Source organism: Rhinopithecus roxellana, chromosome 6 (genome assembly GCF_007565055.1).
Source record: "Rhinopithecus roxellana isolate Shanxi Qingling chromosome 6, ASM756505v1, whole genome shotgun sequence".
In the NCBI taxonomy this organism is placed as follows: Eukaryota; Metazoa; Chordata; class Mammalia; order Primates; family Cercopithecidae; genus Rhinopithecus; species Rhinopithecus roxellana.
In genome coordinates this window covers 55,523,662-55,541,675 of record NC_044554.1, presented here as the reverse complement: position 1 = coordinate 55,541,675, position 18,014 = coordinate 55,523,662, and the positions used below count along the sequence as shown (strand labels likewise).

Below are 18,014 nucleotides of genomic sequence, written 5' to 3'. Positions count from 1 at the left end.
ATCAGTTGAGTGCTTCAGAGTAAGCGACTGACTCTCTACCACATGGAGAGGCAGGGAGTAAGAACCCCAGAGGCTCTCATGGACTCACATAACAACACATGTTATACCTGCCAACCCTCCCAGTAAAAATGGAAGAATCCCAAATTCTCTGAGGGGCTCCAGTCTCCCGCCCAACCAGGTTCGTCTCCCGCCCAACCAAGTTCAAGTTCATCTCCTGGTATGGAGATCACCTATGTGGAAATGTAAAAAAGGAGGCCATTTTTCATGTTTTTCTTTTTTTGTTGTTGTTTTTTGTTTTTCTGTTTTTTTGGGTTTTTTTTCTCAGTTTACTCTTTTGGTAATGATCTTTTCTAGTAATAGTCATAAAATGACTCTTGACCCTACCAGAAATTTATGATCCAACTGTCCTATCAGTTGTCTGACTTGCAAAATGCAAAGATAATACTCACCTTAAATCACTATGACAGTGAGGTGGAAGTCATTGTTCTTTCTTTCTCTGTCTAAAGACCTAATGGTTTAAAAAGTTTCCCCCCTCCCGGGTAGCCTTGATTTTTTTCTTCTCATAAAAGTGCCTCAAACTTGTTGAAATACAGTGACCCCCAAATTTACTTTGTCTTTCTCTTTCTAGAAATTTTATAGACCACAATATTGTGATTACTTCAACTAACCATTTTCTCTTAACATTTGATATAGATGCTTTGAGTAGAACCTGTCATAGGGATCAGTCACAACCCACTGATTGAAGACAAGATAAAAACAGATTTAATTAGTGGAGAGTCAATGATCAATTAGACTGCTATCTTTAAAAGGCAAGATATTACTGACCATATAATAGATGTTTAACAAAGTGTTGACAGCAAGAAACGCAGAATTCTTAAATCAAAAGTTTACATAAGTATATATGCATGCATTGTTTGAGTAAAGTTGTCCAACAGCCTCAAGAAATGCAAATGTCTATTCTTCTACTTTTTAATGTATTCTTTTTTTTTTTTTTTTGAGCATTCAAAATAATCTTTAGTATAAAGTACATATATTAAGGCATCCAAATTAGTAAGCTCCTATTTAGCTTTTATTTTACTTTGACTTGGATTTGGGGGAAATAAAATAAGTTGATGTATGACCTGTGTTCACCAGGGTTGAGGGAAATTTTCAAAAACTACTATCTGTCCCAAGGTTTTCTTTCCCCATCAGATTAAAAGATCTCAGGATCTCAGAATCACACCAGAAAAAGAGAGATCCAGGAGCTCATGGGTGCTCTAGACCCCAGGTCATTCCTCATCACTCACTGTTGACTATACTTCCCCCTGAAAATAGATCTTCAAGTTTCTAAATTCCCAGTTAAATGGGTCTTTTATCATGTCCCTCACTGAGGAACATTTTGCATTATGAAAGTATTTGCTATATTTTGATAGATTTCTGTTTGTTTAAAAGGGAAGAAAGGTGATTTGGAATCATTAATCATTTAATCAGCCAAATGATCTAAGAAGAATGCTAGAAACCATGAGTCTGGCAGGAGCAGTATGTATTCGATGTCAATTAACAATGCTCGAAATGCTTCTCTACCATCTCTACACATTGGCATCACCCAGAGAGCTTTGAAAAATGCTCATGCCTGGGCCCCATCAACTATTCTTTCATCTGTTTCGGGAAAAGCCCAGGCAAGGATATTTTTTAAAAGTTCACCAGGCAATTCTATCACGGAGTGATGGCAGTAGAAAGAGGAAAGTGTGGAGACACATAGATTGTGTTAAGCAGAAGATGAACAGAGACAGGAATATACGTCCGGTATGGACTCTGAATCTCCCTGTTATGAGATCAGTGACCTTGGCCGAGTCAGTCAAACTTCTGAAATAACAGTTTCTTAATTTTAAAATGATGGTGACACTACCCACCTCATGGGACAATTATGAAGTTATAACCAGCAAAGGCATGTGAAGCAATTAGCTGGGTATTCATCCCACCATAAGCACTTCAGTAAATGTTAGCTCATTCTAAACAATGCCTCATTCTCAGCTGTGTGTCCCCAGCACTGAGCACAAATTCCTGGCATATAGTATACACTGGAATCATTGTTGAAATAATGAATAAATATTACTATGATTCACAGCACTTACTGAGCCTCTCCTGATTTGGGAAAGGATCCTTGGGAAGTGATGCTTGCCTCCTAACTTATTTGTAGTTTTAATTCATTTACTGCCAAGAGCAATGCCAGATACCAAGTGCTTGCAGGAACATGCTATGGACCTGGGTCCTTGACAGGACTCCACAATTAAACTCCAAGAGACAGATCTAACACATCAGGCTAAGATTGCTTCTTAAAGTTGTCTGACCATAGAACTCACAGTATTTCAGGTGATTTTGATGATCAAGCATGTATGGGGAGCACAGAGTTAGAAAAACACATTAAAGTAAGGCTTGATGTCTGAAAACAGAGCAGGCAAAGAACTCAATTCTTATAGGGAACAGACACACAAAATGGACTTTTTTTTTTTTTTTTTTTTTTTTTTTTTTTTTTTTTTTTTAACACAGAGGTAGCAAATACAAGTGCTTCTAGCCTCACCAAACCAAATGCATCTGAGGCCTTCTTCACTTCACAGAACAAGAACAGGGCAGAGACCAAGCACAGTGGTTGACTTACAGTACCTGGGTGCATCTATGTGAGCTCTGAGTAAGCTTACAGCCCTACGGATAGTCAAACACAAAAGATAAATAGTAGGAATTTCACAGCACACCTCAAAATCCCATGGTTCCCTTCTATTTTTGTATAAATACATATCTCTATTTTGTATAAATATGTGTCTATCTTTATCTCTAGAAACAGATGGGTGTGAAGGCAGATTTTGTATATGTTTTGACCATGATGAAATAAATCACCTACTCTCGATAATCTACAGGATTGCTTATCCTGCCTGGGTCAGTATTGTTGAGAGAGTTAAACAAAAGAGCACACTTTTCGAGAATGGCAAAATTACGTCAATAAGTTACTGTGTAGAATTGTTAGTGATATATGCAAGAAACCTTTAACACTTGTCCTATGTTCCAAAACAAAGCATCTCTATTATATCAAGGGTAGCTAACTTGGTGATACAAAGCATGCGCTTTAAAAGATCAACACTAAAAACACAGTGAAGTGCTGTACCCTCATTTGGATTTTTGCATTCTTCTGATTCCAACAGTAGTCGCCCCCTAGACATTCTGTGCCTGCTCTTTTGTTAAAGACCTAAAGGCTTTTTGTTTTCCTGTACTTCATACCAGGATAATTTTACCTTGCACGGAAATAATCCTATCAACAAAATCCTGATCTTACTTATGACTCCTTGCTGGGCTATTAAGAAATACTTGTGGGTAAATCACTCAACTATGACTGCAACTTAACTACTTCTTACTAGTCTTCCGGGATTTTTCCAGGTTATAAGATCACAAATGACTGGTTATAATAACAGATCTCAAGAGAAGAGATCTGTTCTCTCTTCTGTGTCATCCCAAATAAAGTCTTCCCCCCATCATATGCTGGACAAAACTCTGGTAGACAGTAGGAGAGAGAGTAATGGACTCAGTCTATGAAAGCGCATTCTTACTTTGCTGTGCTCCCACTGGGCCAGGGAACAAAGGCTGCTCTGAGGATGGGCAGGCAGAAGGATAAAGAAAACTTATTCCAAAAGTTACAGACAGGGTGGGAACAGCTCCAGTCAGGCCTATTTGACTAAATCACAAGTACTAATGAAGCTTTAGAATTCACCAAAGGAAATGGTTTGGGCAATTTTGAGGCTAATTTACAGGATATTATTGGTCCTTGCACAAAATTAGCTATTACATTTCATGGTTTCCCAGTATTTTAAGAAGATTATCTAACCAGAGGAGATAAACAAAAAAACGGAGACTATTATGAAGAAAGCTCATACGGGGCTAGGAAGAAATGATTGCAACATTGTTGATAAGTAGAACATTAGAAACAATATAAATATCCACCAGTAGGCAGATGGATCAATAAACTGGGATATATCCACAGCATGCGATATATACAGCAATTTAAAAAATGAGTTAAGTCTACATATAGTAATATGGACTTTCCCCAAGAATCTTTTTTTTACTAAGAAAGGCAAGTTTGAAAGCATTGTGTGAAGAACGATTTATTAAAAACACACACCCTTACACTCAAAGTGGTTCTGTGTTTTTTCTGTGGGTGCATTTCCATGCACGCAGATGCACAGTAAAAACTCTGCATATATCATAGGAAGAGACAGGGGAGATGCTTATCATTTTAAATGCTGGTGAAAGGAGACTCTCTTATCTGAAATGTTTAATTTTTACAGGGAGCATATTTATGTATTGCTCACGTTACTGCAAACTAAACAATAAAAGATTGAACCCTATTATTCTTTCCAGCTTGTTCCCACTCAGTATTATGAAGTCACAACAGGCTATATTAAGGAAAGAGCATGGAGGATCCATTTTATCTTCTTTTTAGAAGATAGGAGAAGTCCAGTGAGATTCATGAGAAAGTTACAAGAAAGGGACAGTCTGGAAAATTTAGGGGATCGAGTGCACAATATTTTTTCCAATGGTGTCATCTCATGACACATAAGTTCTGTGAACGCTTTCTCAACTGTGGTCTTCTGCAACTTGACCCCACAGAAAATTCACATAAGTCTCAATCCGTCAGCTCCCAGTATATGCACAGGTATTTGAACATCTTTAACCTGCCCGTCCAATCAAAATATTGCCTAGTGATATTTTCAGTCCAAAAGAGAAACATTGACGTTTGTAACTTTAAATATAACTTGGCCTTCAGATATATCAACAGATTCAGGCTTGATTCTTAAATTTTGGGTTTTCGTTTGAATTATTTAAAATCATCTATCTTCCATTATCTTTTTATTTCTACAAAATAACTTCTTCATCTCTTTAAATAATGAGGTGATGAAACCCAGCAAATCACCCAAGCAGCCCTCACTCCCTTTAGCATCAAGGTTTCACACAGCTGCCAATTCCACAGTTGCTCGTGGAATAAAAATGAAATATGCAGTTTAATTCCAACTCTTTATAAACCATGTCTCCTGGCCACAATACACTCAAATAGATTTCCCTTACTCCTCCTCTCTAGAGTCATTTGTTTAGACACAAATATCCCAAATAAAGCTGACTTTATTTAAAGATCCATCTTCACTGTTCTCAGTAAGTTCTATCAACTCCTACTGTCCTTCTCAGCCCTTGTTTCACTGACACTGCCTACATCCTTTAAGGCTAACCACAAATGGCATATTTTCCATTTAGCCTACCCTGATCCCCATGACCGAAAATGCTCCATACTGCTTCATATTCACACTGTGTTTATACATCTTAGGTAGCACTGACCACTCTCCACCTTGGATAGCTAGACCACCTTGGATGCTGACCATGGCTGATTCAAGCAACCTGTCTGGCCCCTTCCTCTCGCCATCCTATGTGTGTTTCTCCCAAAGATGCATACTGACCAAAAAGTAAATCTTCCGAGACAGCAGGAGGCACTCTTTTATTAAGGATTTACACATGGCTGAATTCCTCTTTCAACATCCACAAACACTCTGCCCAGTGACTTAGATAGTTCTAGCTATGTTCCCCACTATTGAGTATACTCTTTGTGGAAATGGATCACGTCTGATTCATCTTTGGACCTTCTACTGCATACAACAGCATCTCTGAATGTAGTTAAATAAACATTAACTGAATTCAATTAAGAACATCTTCTCTATTATTTATTTTGAAGCAGTATGATAGACTATAGAAACATATACATATATATATGTAAATCCTCAAATTTGGAAAAACATTTTACTCTGCTGTTCTCCACCTACCTTCCAAATTTTCCATTTGTTAGTCACTTCCCAATGTCTTAAATGAATTCTCTAATATATCTACCTCCAAGTCATGGCTAAAAGCTTGCCACCCATTGGCCAGGTATGGTGGCTCACGCCTGTAATCCCAGCACTTTGGGAGGCCGAGGCGGGTGGATCACCTGAGGTCAGAAGTTCAAGACCAGCCTGGTCAACATGGTGAAACCCCGTCTCTACTAAATATACAAAAATTAGCCAGGCGTAGTGGCAGGCGCCTGTAATACCAGCTACTCAGGAGGCTGAGGCAGGAGAATTGCTTGAACCCGGGAGGCAGAGGTTGCAGTGAGGCGAGATCGCACCATTGCGCTCCAGCCTGGCTATGAGAGCGAAACTTCATTCCAAAAAAAAACTTGCCACCCATGATCTACACACTATAAACTAGAGTTTTTACTGTCATCTATGAACAGGTCACAGACACAATGACTTTTCTCCTTGTTTTCTTCCTCATTGTTTTTTATGTCTATAGAATTTAACATTGGTGTCAGAAGAGTTTCAACAGAAGAGTTTAATTGTTCAGTATTACATAAATCAGTTAAGTGGCTACAGCAAGGTTATTATGGGCCCAGGTAGTATTGGCTCAAAAGTCAGAAAGCTCTTAACCACTGCTGCATTGTCCCCACAAGCTCACTATACACCAGCTTTTAACTACACTATGGTTCACTGGTTAACTTACTTGACGGAAAGGCTACTGAAATTGTAAAACATCTGATTCAGCAAGCTGGCTACAGAAAGACAGTGAGGCACTGTGGCATACCAATAAGAGCATGTTTTCGGAATCAAAATTCCTGGGTCCAAGTCCCATCTCAAACTATTTAATAACTGTATGACCCTGGGTAATTTACTTGACTTCTCTGTGCCTCACAATCCTCAGATACAGAGTGAGAATAACAGGATACCTTCCCATAGGGTACTATGATGATAAAATAAGATACTGAATGTAAAATACTGAAAATTTTCCCAACACATAAAAATCTTAGCTCTTCTTACTATTATTATTATTATTATTACATTGTCCTGAATCATAGATGGCAAGAAAAAGGTACATGTTGAATAATGAATTTGGACTTTGCATCCAGACTGTGAGCTGTAAATCCCATATCCCATTAAAAGTAACCAAGACTCTAGAGAAAGGCTGATTCCAGGTATGGACAGGAAATGCATTAAATGATCCTGGGGCATGGTATTGTTCCTAAAACCAAGGAAGCTCTCGGAACCTCACGGCTCATAACAAATGGAGACAGACTCCACGTGGAAGAGATTCCAACTGGTTGGAGGTGAAACAATATGAACATAAGAAGAATGATGACACCGTATTGAGAAACACATAATACATAAAAACATCATTAAGTAATTTCATAATGATACTCTCCAAAAAAAAAACAACCACTACTACATCCTATAAGGGTTGCTAAGGCATCAGCTTATTATTCTGAAAACTTACAAATAAAGGCAAATACTCAAACATTTGTCATGTATTTGTTAGGATGAAGGAAAGGTCTCTTTTCTAAAAATCACAGCTAAAAAGGGTGAAAACTGGAAAACGACTCCTTGGCAACCCCTAATGCAATAATAGACTTTGGCAAAAATCTTTGATAGATAACAAGGGATGGCAAGCTGATGGTGAACTTTATGACAGACGGATTAGGATGACAGTTCCTGAACCCACTGATTGATCTTAGCGTCACTGAGAGTGAAATGGCCTGATATCCTCTCCCTGTGATGGCAATGTGATAGAAATACACAGCACTGCCAGTGTATCCCTTTTACCAAAAAAAAAAAAACCTAAATATAATTGAGTCTTTGTGTCTAAATATTAGTTTACAAGAAATATGGGCAATAAGAGAAATAATTTGGAAACATGGTAAGAATCAGACAAAATCAAAATATGGGAAATCCTATGGGTAAAGTAAGCCCAATTTCATCAAAGAGTAAGTGGCCTGAGAAATAAGAAGGGGTATTGTTCTAAATTAAGGGAGACTTAAGAACTATGTCAACAAAAGGCAGTTGTGAACTTTGGATCTTGACTTGAAAAACAGTAAAAAAAAGATATATTTTAGACAATAGGAAAAATCTGTAAGGGATTATTAACATGACTGAGACAGTGGCATTTGGGGTTTTTTTAGTGCTATCTTTTACAGAAGCATAATGAAGTGTTCACAGACTAAGTGGTATGCTGTATAAGATTTGTTTTAAAATACTCTAGTTAAAGAAAAAGGAGGGGGCTTCCACTTCCAGGAAGATGGGGTAGACGGGGTGAGGCCAGAAGGAAATGGATGATGTGGCTCTTGACAAGGGACCACCAGGGATCCTTGTGGGGACAGAATGTTCTGTATCTTGACTGAATCGAGGTCAATATCCTGGTTGTGATTTTGTACTATAATGCTGCAAGATGTTACCAAGAAGGGAAATTTTGGAAGGGTGCAAGTGATTCCTCTGTATTGCTTCTCACAGCTGCATGTGAATCCCAAAAGCAAAAGGTAATTGATAAAATGAAAATATGACGTGGCAGAAGACAGATGAAAAAGAATGGCAGAAAAGTCGATGGCTAGAGGATTCATTACAATCTTTCTCTTTCTTCATTTGCTTGAAAATTTCCATAAAAAAGGGTTTCTTAAGGTTTAGAAAAGTAAACTTTGCAATTTCCCTACAAACTGGTATTATCTCCTGATTTTCCTAACTGGTGTGTCCGCAGACTTCCAAATTCTCACACCAGTAGGCTATTCTACACACTCTTGCTACTTGTTTCTTTCTAAAATACTATATATATATATACACTTTATCACTCCTCGCTTAAAAGGAACTCTGCTACTTCAGGATAAAGTTCACGGTTATTTAAAAAAAAAAAAAAAAAAATCCCTCCACAGTCAGGCCTGAGCAATTGTGTGTTCATCTCCCACACACCCTCTGCATAAATCCTGCACTTTGGTCAAACTAGACTCACAGTTCGACGGATATAATTTTGGACACAGTACCTGTGCCTGTGTGCCATTCTCCTGCCTGCTACTCACTCTCTACTCCACAGACCTAAATCTCACCCATTTTTACAAAGCAGAACAAAACCCATCTTCTTCATGAAGCTTCCCCTTCAAAACAAGATTCTCAAGAGTAAGGATCATGTATTTTATCGCAATGCCTACTAAACTAGCCTTCCTGATACAATCGAAGTTTTCAATGGAAGGATGTGGATTTCACTGAATGAATGTTTAATGTAAAGACTTGGAGAGATTACCAAATTTTAGAAAAAAATTTAAAAGTAGAAATGTTAAAGAGATTTAAAAATAAAAACTGGAATTTAGTACACTTGAATTTCAAATAGCAATACTATATTTAATTTGTTTTATCACCTTGGGCAACTCATTTAACATATCTTGGCATTTGGTTCTAAAATATAAAATGAAGCACTAGGCTCCTCATTTTTTAATATGTAGATACTATACTTGCCTCTGGAAATAAATATCCCAAGGGCTTCCATAGACTATAATTTTATTCCTAAACATTACTCATCAACAGAGTCTAAACATTATATAAACTACACAAAGCAAAACAGTATCCCAGATCCACCAGTTTTTAAATAAACCTGAGTCGACAAGAATGAATTACGTGATGAGTCTGGAGACCACAGGAAGTAGGGCTACCATATCATTTAAAGGTATTGCATTTGATAAGACTTCCTAAAGTACCTGCACCCTAAGGGAGGTACAGTTTTTCTTCCCATAGCATTAAAAATCTGCCATCCCATAACTTGAAGCTAACTGTCAAGGATGTATAGTACAAAGGCAGAAACATTTTATTTCAAAGACTATGACCTTGCCAAGAAACCACTAAGTTTTCCCTGAATACTGAGGTGGAGACTCATAAGGACAGGAAGTGCATTGGGGAGAACACAGAATGAGATTAGATATTAAGAGAATAAATTCTACTTTGCCTTAAGAAAAAATAAATGTCATGCTCTAAGCAGGCCTGTGTATTCAGGAAGGTCATGACTCATGGTCTGCCTTCTAGGTTGGAAGTGGCAGGAATCTTAACCAAACCATGAAGCCTGCACAGTTCGCCCTCACATTGACCCTCTGGGGATGCCCAGGCTGGAAGAGAACAGAGTTGTATAAGCATCAGCTGTACCCACCACTAGTACTCAGTGAAACTTGGAAGAGCACCTATCAAAGAGAACATCATTAGCACATGAATGAGGAGGCAACATTCCTGCTCTAGAACTTTGAATTCATTAGGATGCAGAGGTTGATTCCATGAGAGAGCCCAACACGGGGAAAGAGATGGGCCAATGGGATGAACTGTGGAAGCTAAGCACAGGGCCTTGGGGATGAGTGAACCAAGGTCATAGGAACCCAAAGACTAGTCTGGGGAGAAAAGCACGAAGCAGCAGTTCATTTTTCTCTGCACTGGCCCAGCAGCACCAGAGTCCTGGCAGTTACCTGAGGTTTCTTCACCTTAATGATCCAAGTGGGTGGGACAATAACAGCAGCATGAGCCCCCAGGGAGCAGGGTTCTTCAATGTGATGCAGCATGAAGCAGGTCACCTTATTGTGAAACTAAAGAGAAAAACAGGCCAGTAAACAATTCTGGTCAAAGAGTAATGCCGCAGCAAGAAGGGATAAATATGTACACACACACACACACTCATTACATGCACAAAAATACATATGCATGCACACATGCACACACAGACATACACTGAGGACATGATTTCCTCATCACGACCCAGCCAGCCCCAGGAGCTTAGAAACCAGATTTCAAATTTATTCCGGTTTACAAACTTATAACATTGGTAACAAGAAATCAGTCTAGCAGGATGAAGCCTACTAAAACTTTCTAATTGTTGCACGGAATATTTACATAAAAGTTTTAGAGTCTTGGAGGGTTCTATTAATCCTGATTTTGCACAAAATTTTCACACACACTTCCCCTTGACCTGTACTGGCCATGGACTTGGTTGATTTAAGATAACGTTGAGAAGGAAATGAACAGACAGAAAGGCAATGCCTACCACCTGCCTTTCCTTTCCCTATCATAGATATAAATCCTCCCAAGTTGTCTTTCCAGTTTAGAGAGGGCAGGAAAGAAGCACGATGTCTGTTCTACAGAGTTGAAAATCTCAGAAGTAACAAAGTACAAAGAGATCATTTCTGTTGGGTTTGTCTGGGACTGCTAAAAAATATACAATGACCCTATTACTCTTGGCAAGTCTAAAGTGATTTTTGCTTTTGAAAGGAAGTGAATGTAGGCTAATGATCGAAACAATACCACAGTATAAGGGTCTTAATTCTATACCCCAACAGTGACACTCAGACTGGTGACCTTAGGCCAGTCAAGTTTTCAACCATCTTTTGTGTGACTATAATGTGATAGTGGTGTGTAGTAACATTTATTTTTCTGAAAAAGAAAACTAAAATCAACATTATGCAATAATTATAGGCCTTAAATTTTAATCATAGTGATTTTAAAAATTTAACCTCAGTTTCTTCTTAGATTATACTTCCCCTAACTATATAATTTAGCATTTTAACTGCAACAATGTTAAAAATAAAAAGTATCATTGATAATAATTATGCTGAAAACACAAACACAAATTAGGACTGTCTCCAAAAAAATCTGGCAAATATGGTCACTCTAATTACATTACATAACATTAGAGAGGTTTTTGTTTTCATGTCTTCATGTCTTCAAGATCTGCTATGATCCTGTGGCTAATTATTAATCAAGCAGTTGTGTATAAAATACTGATAAAATAATTAATAATTCTGTCTGCCACCAGTTATTTATTATCTGCAAACAAATATACCAGAGAAATATTATTAACATTTGAATACCTTCTTTAAAAATTGCTTTTTCTTCTTGGCAATTCAAATAAACCCTCAAAAGTATGACCACTGCATTTCTAAAATGTTAGTGATCGCAGAGACTGCCTACGTCAAGTCTCTCAATGAATACTTGAGTAATCTCCACTCTAGAGACTCAGAGGTACATCCAAGATTGCACAGTTTTTAAATGATGGAATCAAAACCGCATCCCTGGAAATCCAGGTCCCAAATCCCATATTCTTTCTCCTGTACCATAAAGGGTCACATATTTATTTGCTTGTCTGACATCAAATATCCTAGAAGGGGTTCACCTGGACTGTGAAAACACATCACCACTGTAATTTGTGTTCAAATCTTTTGTGTCTATCGTCCCTACTGAAAATCGCCCCCTACAATGTGGGAAACTGGGAAATTCAAAGATATGTGGAACTGACCAAAGCTCTACCACAATGGTCAGGTGAAAGTTGTCCTTTGTAGTGATTCAGTTGGACTACAGATTAATAGAAAGAGAGCACACATGTTCATTGTAAAGTGAGATTGAGTTTCCAAATTAACTGAATCTAGATAGACCATCTCACCACAGCCCGGTAGCTGCACAGGGCAGGAGCAGATGCAGCCGATCTGAGCACACTGCCGCCCACAAGGCTGCCCCACCAGTGGGGTCTCAACAGATTAGAAGAACCAGGAACAAAGATAGCAGCACTGGGAACCCCTGCACCGCAAATGGAGATATTGCCTTGCTGGTAAAGAGTTTCATTCAAGATCTAGGATGGCCTTATATTTGTGCACACATTCTTGAACAGATGTGCAATGATTATTTATGCAACAACTAACTGAAAGTGAAAGAAAATGCCAGGAATAAAAAATGTCGCAGGATTGTGATGCAGTGACACTGAGCTTTCCAGACCACTGAGTCTCTATCTAGTGACGGCAGGTTCTTCTGACACGTAGGGGCTAGAGATATTATTAGTTTGAACTATATGGAACTGCCAAAATTTAAATGGTTTTGACTCACAATATGTCAATTTCATATGTTTCAACTAAATACGTCTGTTCCAGCCCCATGGCCTGTGTTTAGCATGATGTGTGTAGTGGCATGAGTTTTCTGCAAACCTTTAACCCCACCAAGATACCACAGCCTTTCCTTTGCAGGTCCCCCGTGCAATGAAGGGGTTATATATTCCAACTTATTAAAAAGAATAGGGAGACTGAGAAATTACAGCAGGCATCAGCAAACTTTTTCTATAAAGGCACAGGGAGTAAATATTTTAGGCTTATGGGACCATCCACCTCTGATGCAATTACTCAGCTTTGCCATTGTAGCACAAAAGTATCTATAGACAATACATAAATGAAAAAGCAGCCACAGACAATATATAAATAACTGGGCATGGCTGCAATCCAATGAAATTTTATTTACAAAAATAGATGGCAGCCAGACTTGGCCTATGAGCTGTAGTCTGCCAACACCTGGGTTAGACTATATGTTATCTGGTAAAAGAAAGAACAGGCACACAGGTACACGGTTACAAACAAATAAGAAAATGTAGCATCTGGTACAGACAGAGGAATTAGGCTCTAAATAAAGTGGAGGAAAAGGTAGATTGAAGAAAAGTAAATAGGGACGTTACCATCAGATCCTAATGAATATATAAGAAAGAGCTACATTTCAGTGAGCATACAGACAATATCCAAACCTAAAAAAGCATACAAGAACCACTCTTCTTATCCTCACACTTAGCCCCAAAATAAAAAGTCATGCACTTTAAACATTAAAACCAGAAGAGCCAGGATTCGTGTCCACCCGTGTTGGAGGGACCTCGTATGTCGTATGTTGCTTTGCTTCTAATGTTGCACCTTCCTACCATAGGAAGAGTTCTCAACAATATAGAGGCACCGGGGGGAAAGTGTGGAGTAAGAAGTCCTCAATTCTAGTCCCAGTGTTAGAATTAGGGGAGGATTTTCTAGTCTTTGACCCCAAGCTTCAATGTATATAAAATACAGAAGTTAATTTATCTCTCTAGTGTATACCAGTTCATCTATGCTATTGTTCTATAGTTTCAATCTGTCTTTCTTCCTCCAAGGATCCTATATGAGAAAAGCAATACATTAAATTAGGAATGCCTTCTACTTCCAGGCAGGAACTCAAATAATGACATAAGTGTATTCCGACAAAACATGAGCCCACATTGCTTTATTTCATCCCAAACTTACCGCCTGCTTGCACCAGGAACAGCTGATAGCCACAATCTCTTTACTGTGGAAGGAGAACTTTTGCTGGAAGCCCTGGGATATTAGGACAAGAGACAGAGAATTTAAAACCAACTCAGTTACAGCACACATTTGCCCTCCTGAAGTGCAATGACGTGAATAAGGCCAGAACTGTCACCCACCACTGGAGGGAAGTAGAACTGCAAATGCCACATTGAGCACCACACTCTCCACTTTCTGTCTGCGATGATTTTCTATTCCCGAAGCATTTCGAGTGAGAGCGAGAGGAGGTGCTGGTATTTCCTAGCCCACTACTGCTCAAAGTCAGCCACACAAAACGAGCTTTTTGAAAAAATAAATGTAGTTCAGATATATTTTTATTACAACCAAAGGAAAAGCCACTATTGGTTCACATGGTTCCATATAACAAAAATCATTCATCTTAGAGGCTCTATACACCTTTAGCATCTGAGAACCCAGAAAAAAAAAAAATGAAATTTCAGAGACAATAACTGGAACTCAGGGTCTTGGAGAAGTCCAAGGGTGTAGTAGTAAATTCAGACACTTTCATAAGCCCCTTGAGATGTCTCTACTCAAAACAAGCAGCTTTTAATTTTTAGTCTTTACCAGGAAGCAATGATGAAATCAGTGAAATGGTAAACCCAATCCTCTTAAAGGAACAAACTGAATAACTTTTCCATCAAGAAGAGGTGATTTTCGGCTGCTGCTGTCCCTAAATAATGGCCAGAGAGAAATAAGTAGTATTGCACAAAGAATTTTTTTAGCCTTCCCAAAGCTCATCCATTTCCCTCTGCCTGTGAAATCTAAACCCAAACAAAAAATTCAAAGCCACAATAAAAAATGTTAAAACAGAGTTTTTGTAAGGTGATCCAAAGAAAACAGAAAGATGTGATAGGCAGGAAAGCTATTCAAGGCACTGGCTAAATAAGTCTGACTTAATGTGTACAGATAATTTTAAGTTGAAAATCAATTACAACATTATTAAATGATGTCCCAATGGCATTTTTCAGTGCCCATAATCCCTGCCCATCTGCAGTACTTTATATACTACCAAGCATTTCCTCCTTTTGAACCTCTTTCCTCTCTTGATTTCCTAACACACCGTCCCAGTTCTCTTCTACCTCTCCAGTCTTCTGTATGTGGACAGACGACCAGGACTGGTTTCACTACTTTTGCTCCAACCTCAACTACCACTTACAGAGACATGACCTTCAGATCAGACTCTCCTGGGTTTTGAAAAATGTATCCATCAATACCTCCTTCTCAAAAACCTAAGTGGTATTATCACTCCCTGTGCAGAAAAGAGTTAACATAGCAAATCAGACTTCTTAGAAAGGCTGCTTGCAGCTAGGTGCGATGGCCCATGCCTGTAATTCCATCACTTTGGGAGGCTGAGGCAGGTGGATCGCCTGAGGTCAGGAGTTCAAGACCAGCCTGGCCAACATGGGGAAACCTCGTCACTACTAAAAATAGAAAAGTTAGCTGGGCTTGGTGGCAGGCGCCTGTAATCCTAGCTACTTATAAGGCTGAGTCAGGAGAATTGCTTGAACCTAAGAGCTGGAAGTGGCAGTGAGCCGAAATCGTGTTACTGTCCTCTAGCCTGGATGACAGAGTAAGACTCCATCTCAAAAAAAATAATAAAATAAAAAATTTTTAAAAAGTAAAGAAAAGCTGCTTGCAAGGTTGGCCCGTGGTTGGCATCTGGGAACTTGGATTTCAGGAAGGTTTCTCCAATTGTCAGCACAGTTAAGAGTGCCTCATTGGGCCTAAACTGTTTGCACAGGTGGGGCATGGTGGCTCACACCTGTAATTCCAGCACTTTGGGATGCTGAAGTAGGTAGATCGCTTGAGCCCAGGAGTTTGTGACTGGCCTAGGCAACACAGTAAGGCCTTGTCTCTATATTAAAATGTTTTTTAAAAAAAGAAAAGAAACTTTTTGTGCAAACAATGTAGTTTAAGCTGAGTATCTTCTGTCCTTCTGGAAGTCTGGAATTTTATTATGTGCAATGCAGAGGGTGCTTATGTAAAAAGGCCTCAATAAAAACCCTGGACACTGAGTCCCATATTCCTTCCACATGTGTTTCACAGTACATTGCTGGAGGAATTAGGCACATCCTGTGTGATTCCCCTGGGAGAGAACTCTTGGAAGCTTCTGCCTGGCCTCCTCCAGACTTTGTGCCATGAGCCCTTCCCTTTGTTGATTTTATTTTGTATTCTTGTGTTGTAATAAACTATTGATGTTAGCACTACAGACTGAGTCCTGTAAGTCCTCCTAGTGAATCACTGAACCTGGGGTGGTCTTGAGGACCCCTGATACGCTCCTCTCCTCCCAGATAATGACTCTTGCTATTTCTTCTTCTGTCAATGACAATATCTTTTCCCAAGGAAAAAAAAAAAGTGCTTCTGACACACACACAGACACACACACACACACACACACACACAAACTTAAGCGCTGCAATTTGATGTCCGTGTGTTTACTACTACAGGGGCAGCAATAGCCCCCACAGTCCCCAACACCTGAGAGTTGCAACTGCCTAAAGAGAACAGCTTACAAGAGGACACAGAGTCTAGAGGGCCAAAGGGTTGAGTATGCAGGTCTTTTCAAAGATGTTGCTAAACTGTTCGATATGAAATAAGATAGCACCAAAACTGCAGAAATGACTTCACATTGCAGCCATTTGAAAAGCTCCTCATCATCCCCCAAGCCATTTTTCAGGAAGCAAAAAAAGGCTACAGCGACACTTTGTGGCTACTGTGTGAAGAAAGAAAACCACCGCAGAAGCCGAGGTGAGACCCGACTGCCTCTGTCCAGCCTGGTATCACGCTCTGCTGATGGTCACCTCCCATCCAGATTTTTGCTCCATTTTCTAACTTGTCCCTCCACTGATACTCTGTTTCTCCCTTTATTCCTCACTCTATCCTGGACACTGCCACCAGGTAAAATGATGTTTTCTAAGTTTCTGCCTCCCATTCAAAATACTTGAATGACCCTCCTTTCCTTACAGATTAGCAGAATAAGCTCTTCATGCAGGCATTCAGGGCCACCCATAATCTTCCCATCAATTTTCTGACATCTATCTTCCACTCCTTTGTATTATAAATTCCTGTCCAGAGTGAGACAGGTCTACTCATATCCACAATATGTTTTATTCTTTTATAGTTCTACTTATTTATATATGGCTGTTTCTTCACTCCCAACATACCATCTAGAAACCTACCCCCATTTCATATACAGTATCTAAATTTGGCTTCCACTAAAAAATCTACAAGAGTCTCCCAAAATCACCTCAACTCACTGTGATCTCTCCTTGTACAGGTTTGCCTTGCCTCGTACCTACCCTTGCCATTATAAATAGCTTCCCTATGTGGCTGGTTATTTTGTGTACACATGTATTATCTCTCCAATGGAACTGTAAGTTCTTTGAAGGCAGTCAGTCCTTGTACAGTTCTTAGCAACTTGGCATAGTTCTTTGAACATCATAGGCATGCCATGATATTTTCTGATTAATTGAACAAAAAAGTTTGCTGCTATTCCATCATGATCTAATTACCAACTTCATGCTATCCAGACATTATAAGCCTTACCCAAGCCACCTGAAAATATATTTCCTCACAGCATCCTTCCAGGCAAAAAAACTAACCCTACAGACACTGCAAAGATGGTAGGATTCTAATGTTCATTTTTAAGTCCACAATATTAAAATGCTGCATGGATAAAAATCAATACACTAGAATTTGTGGCACGACAGCAGTAGTAGCCACAACTAGAGGTCTGCTAAATGTTACGGTTTTAAAGTTATCATTATAAGTCTTAAATGCAATCACCACGCCACCATTCTCTCCACTTAGATATCAGATGGCTGCGCATCAAACAAAAGCTGAGGAGAGATGGCAAAGCTCAGAATCATTCTTGGATCTTCTTGTTGGCTGAGTGATCTTAGGCAAATCACTTAACTCTTCTAACTTCCTCTTTCATGTGAAAATGAGAATAATAATAGAAACCTCTCCTATAACACTAAGTGGTTATAAGCATCAAATGAGGCCATGCATTTAAAAGTCTTTATAACACTTTACTTATTTATGTATTTAA

The 18,014-nt window shown here is 39.0% G+C and overlaps 1 protein-coding gene across 3 annotated transcripts in view; it reads right to left on the bottom strand.

The window, feature by feature from the left end:
• The window catches only part of DGKI (diacylglycerol kinase iota), a 467,119-nt gene that overhangs the window by 226,863 nt on the left and 222,242 nt on the right, over positions 1-18,014 (bottom strand). For all 3 annotated transcript variants that reach the window (XM_030932674.1, XM_030932675.1, XM_030932676.1), the window contains exons 7-8: positions 13,904-13,975; positions 10,304-10,420 (exon numbers count right to left, since the gene is read on the bottom strand). In XM_030932674.1, coding sequence (XP_030788534.1) covers positions 10,304-10,420; positions 13,904-13,975 — 189 coding nt within the window. The remainder of the gene's footprint in view (positions 1-10,303; positions 10,421-13,903; positions 13,976-18,014) is intronic.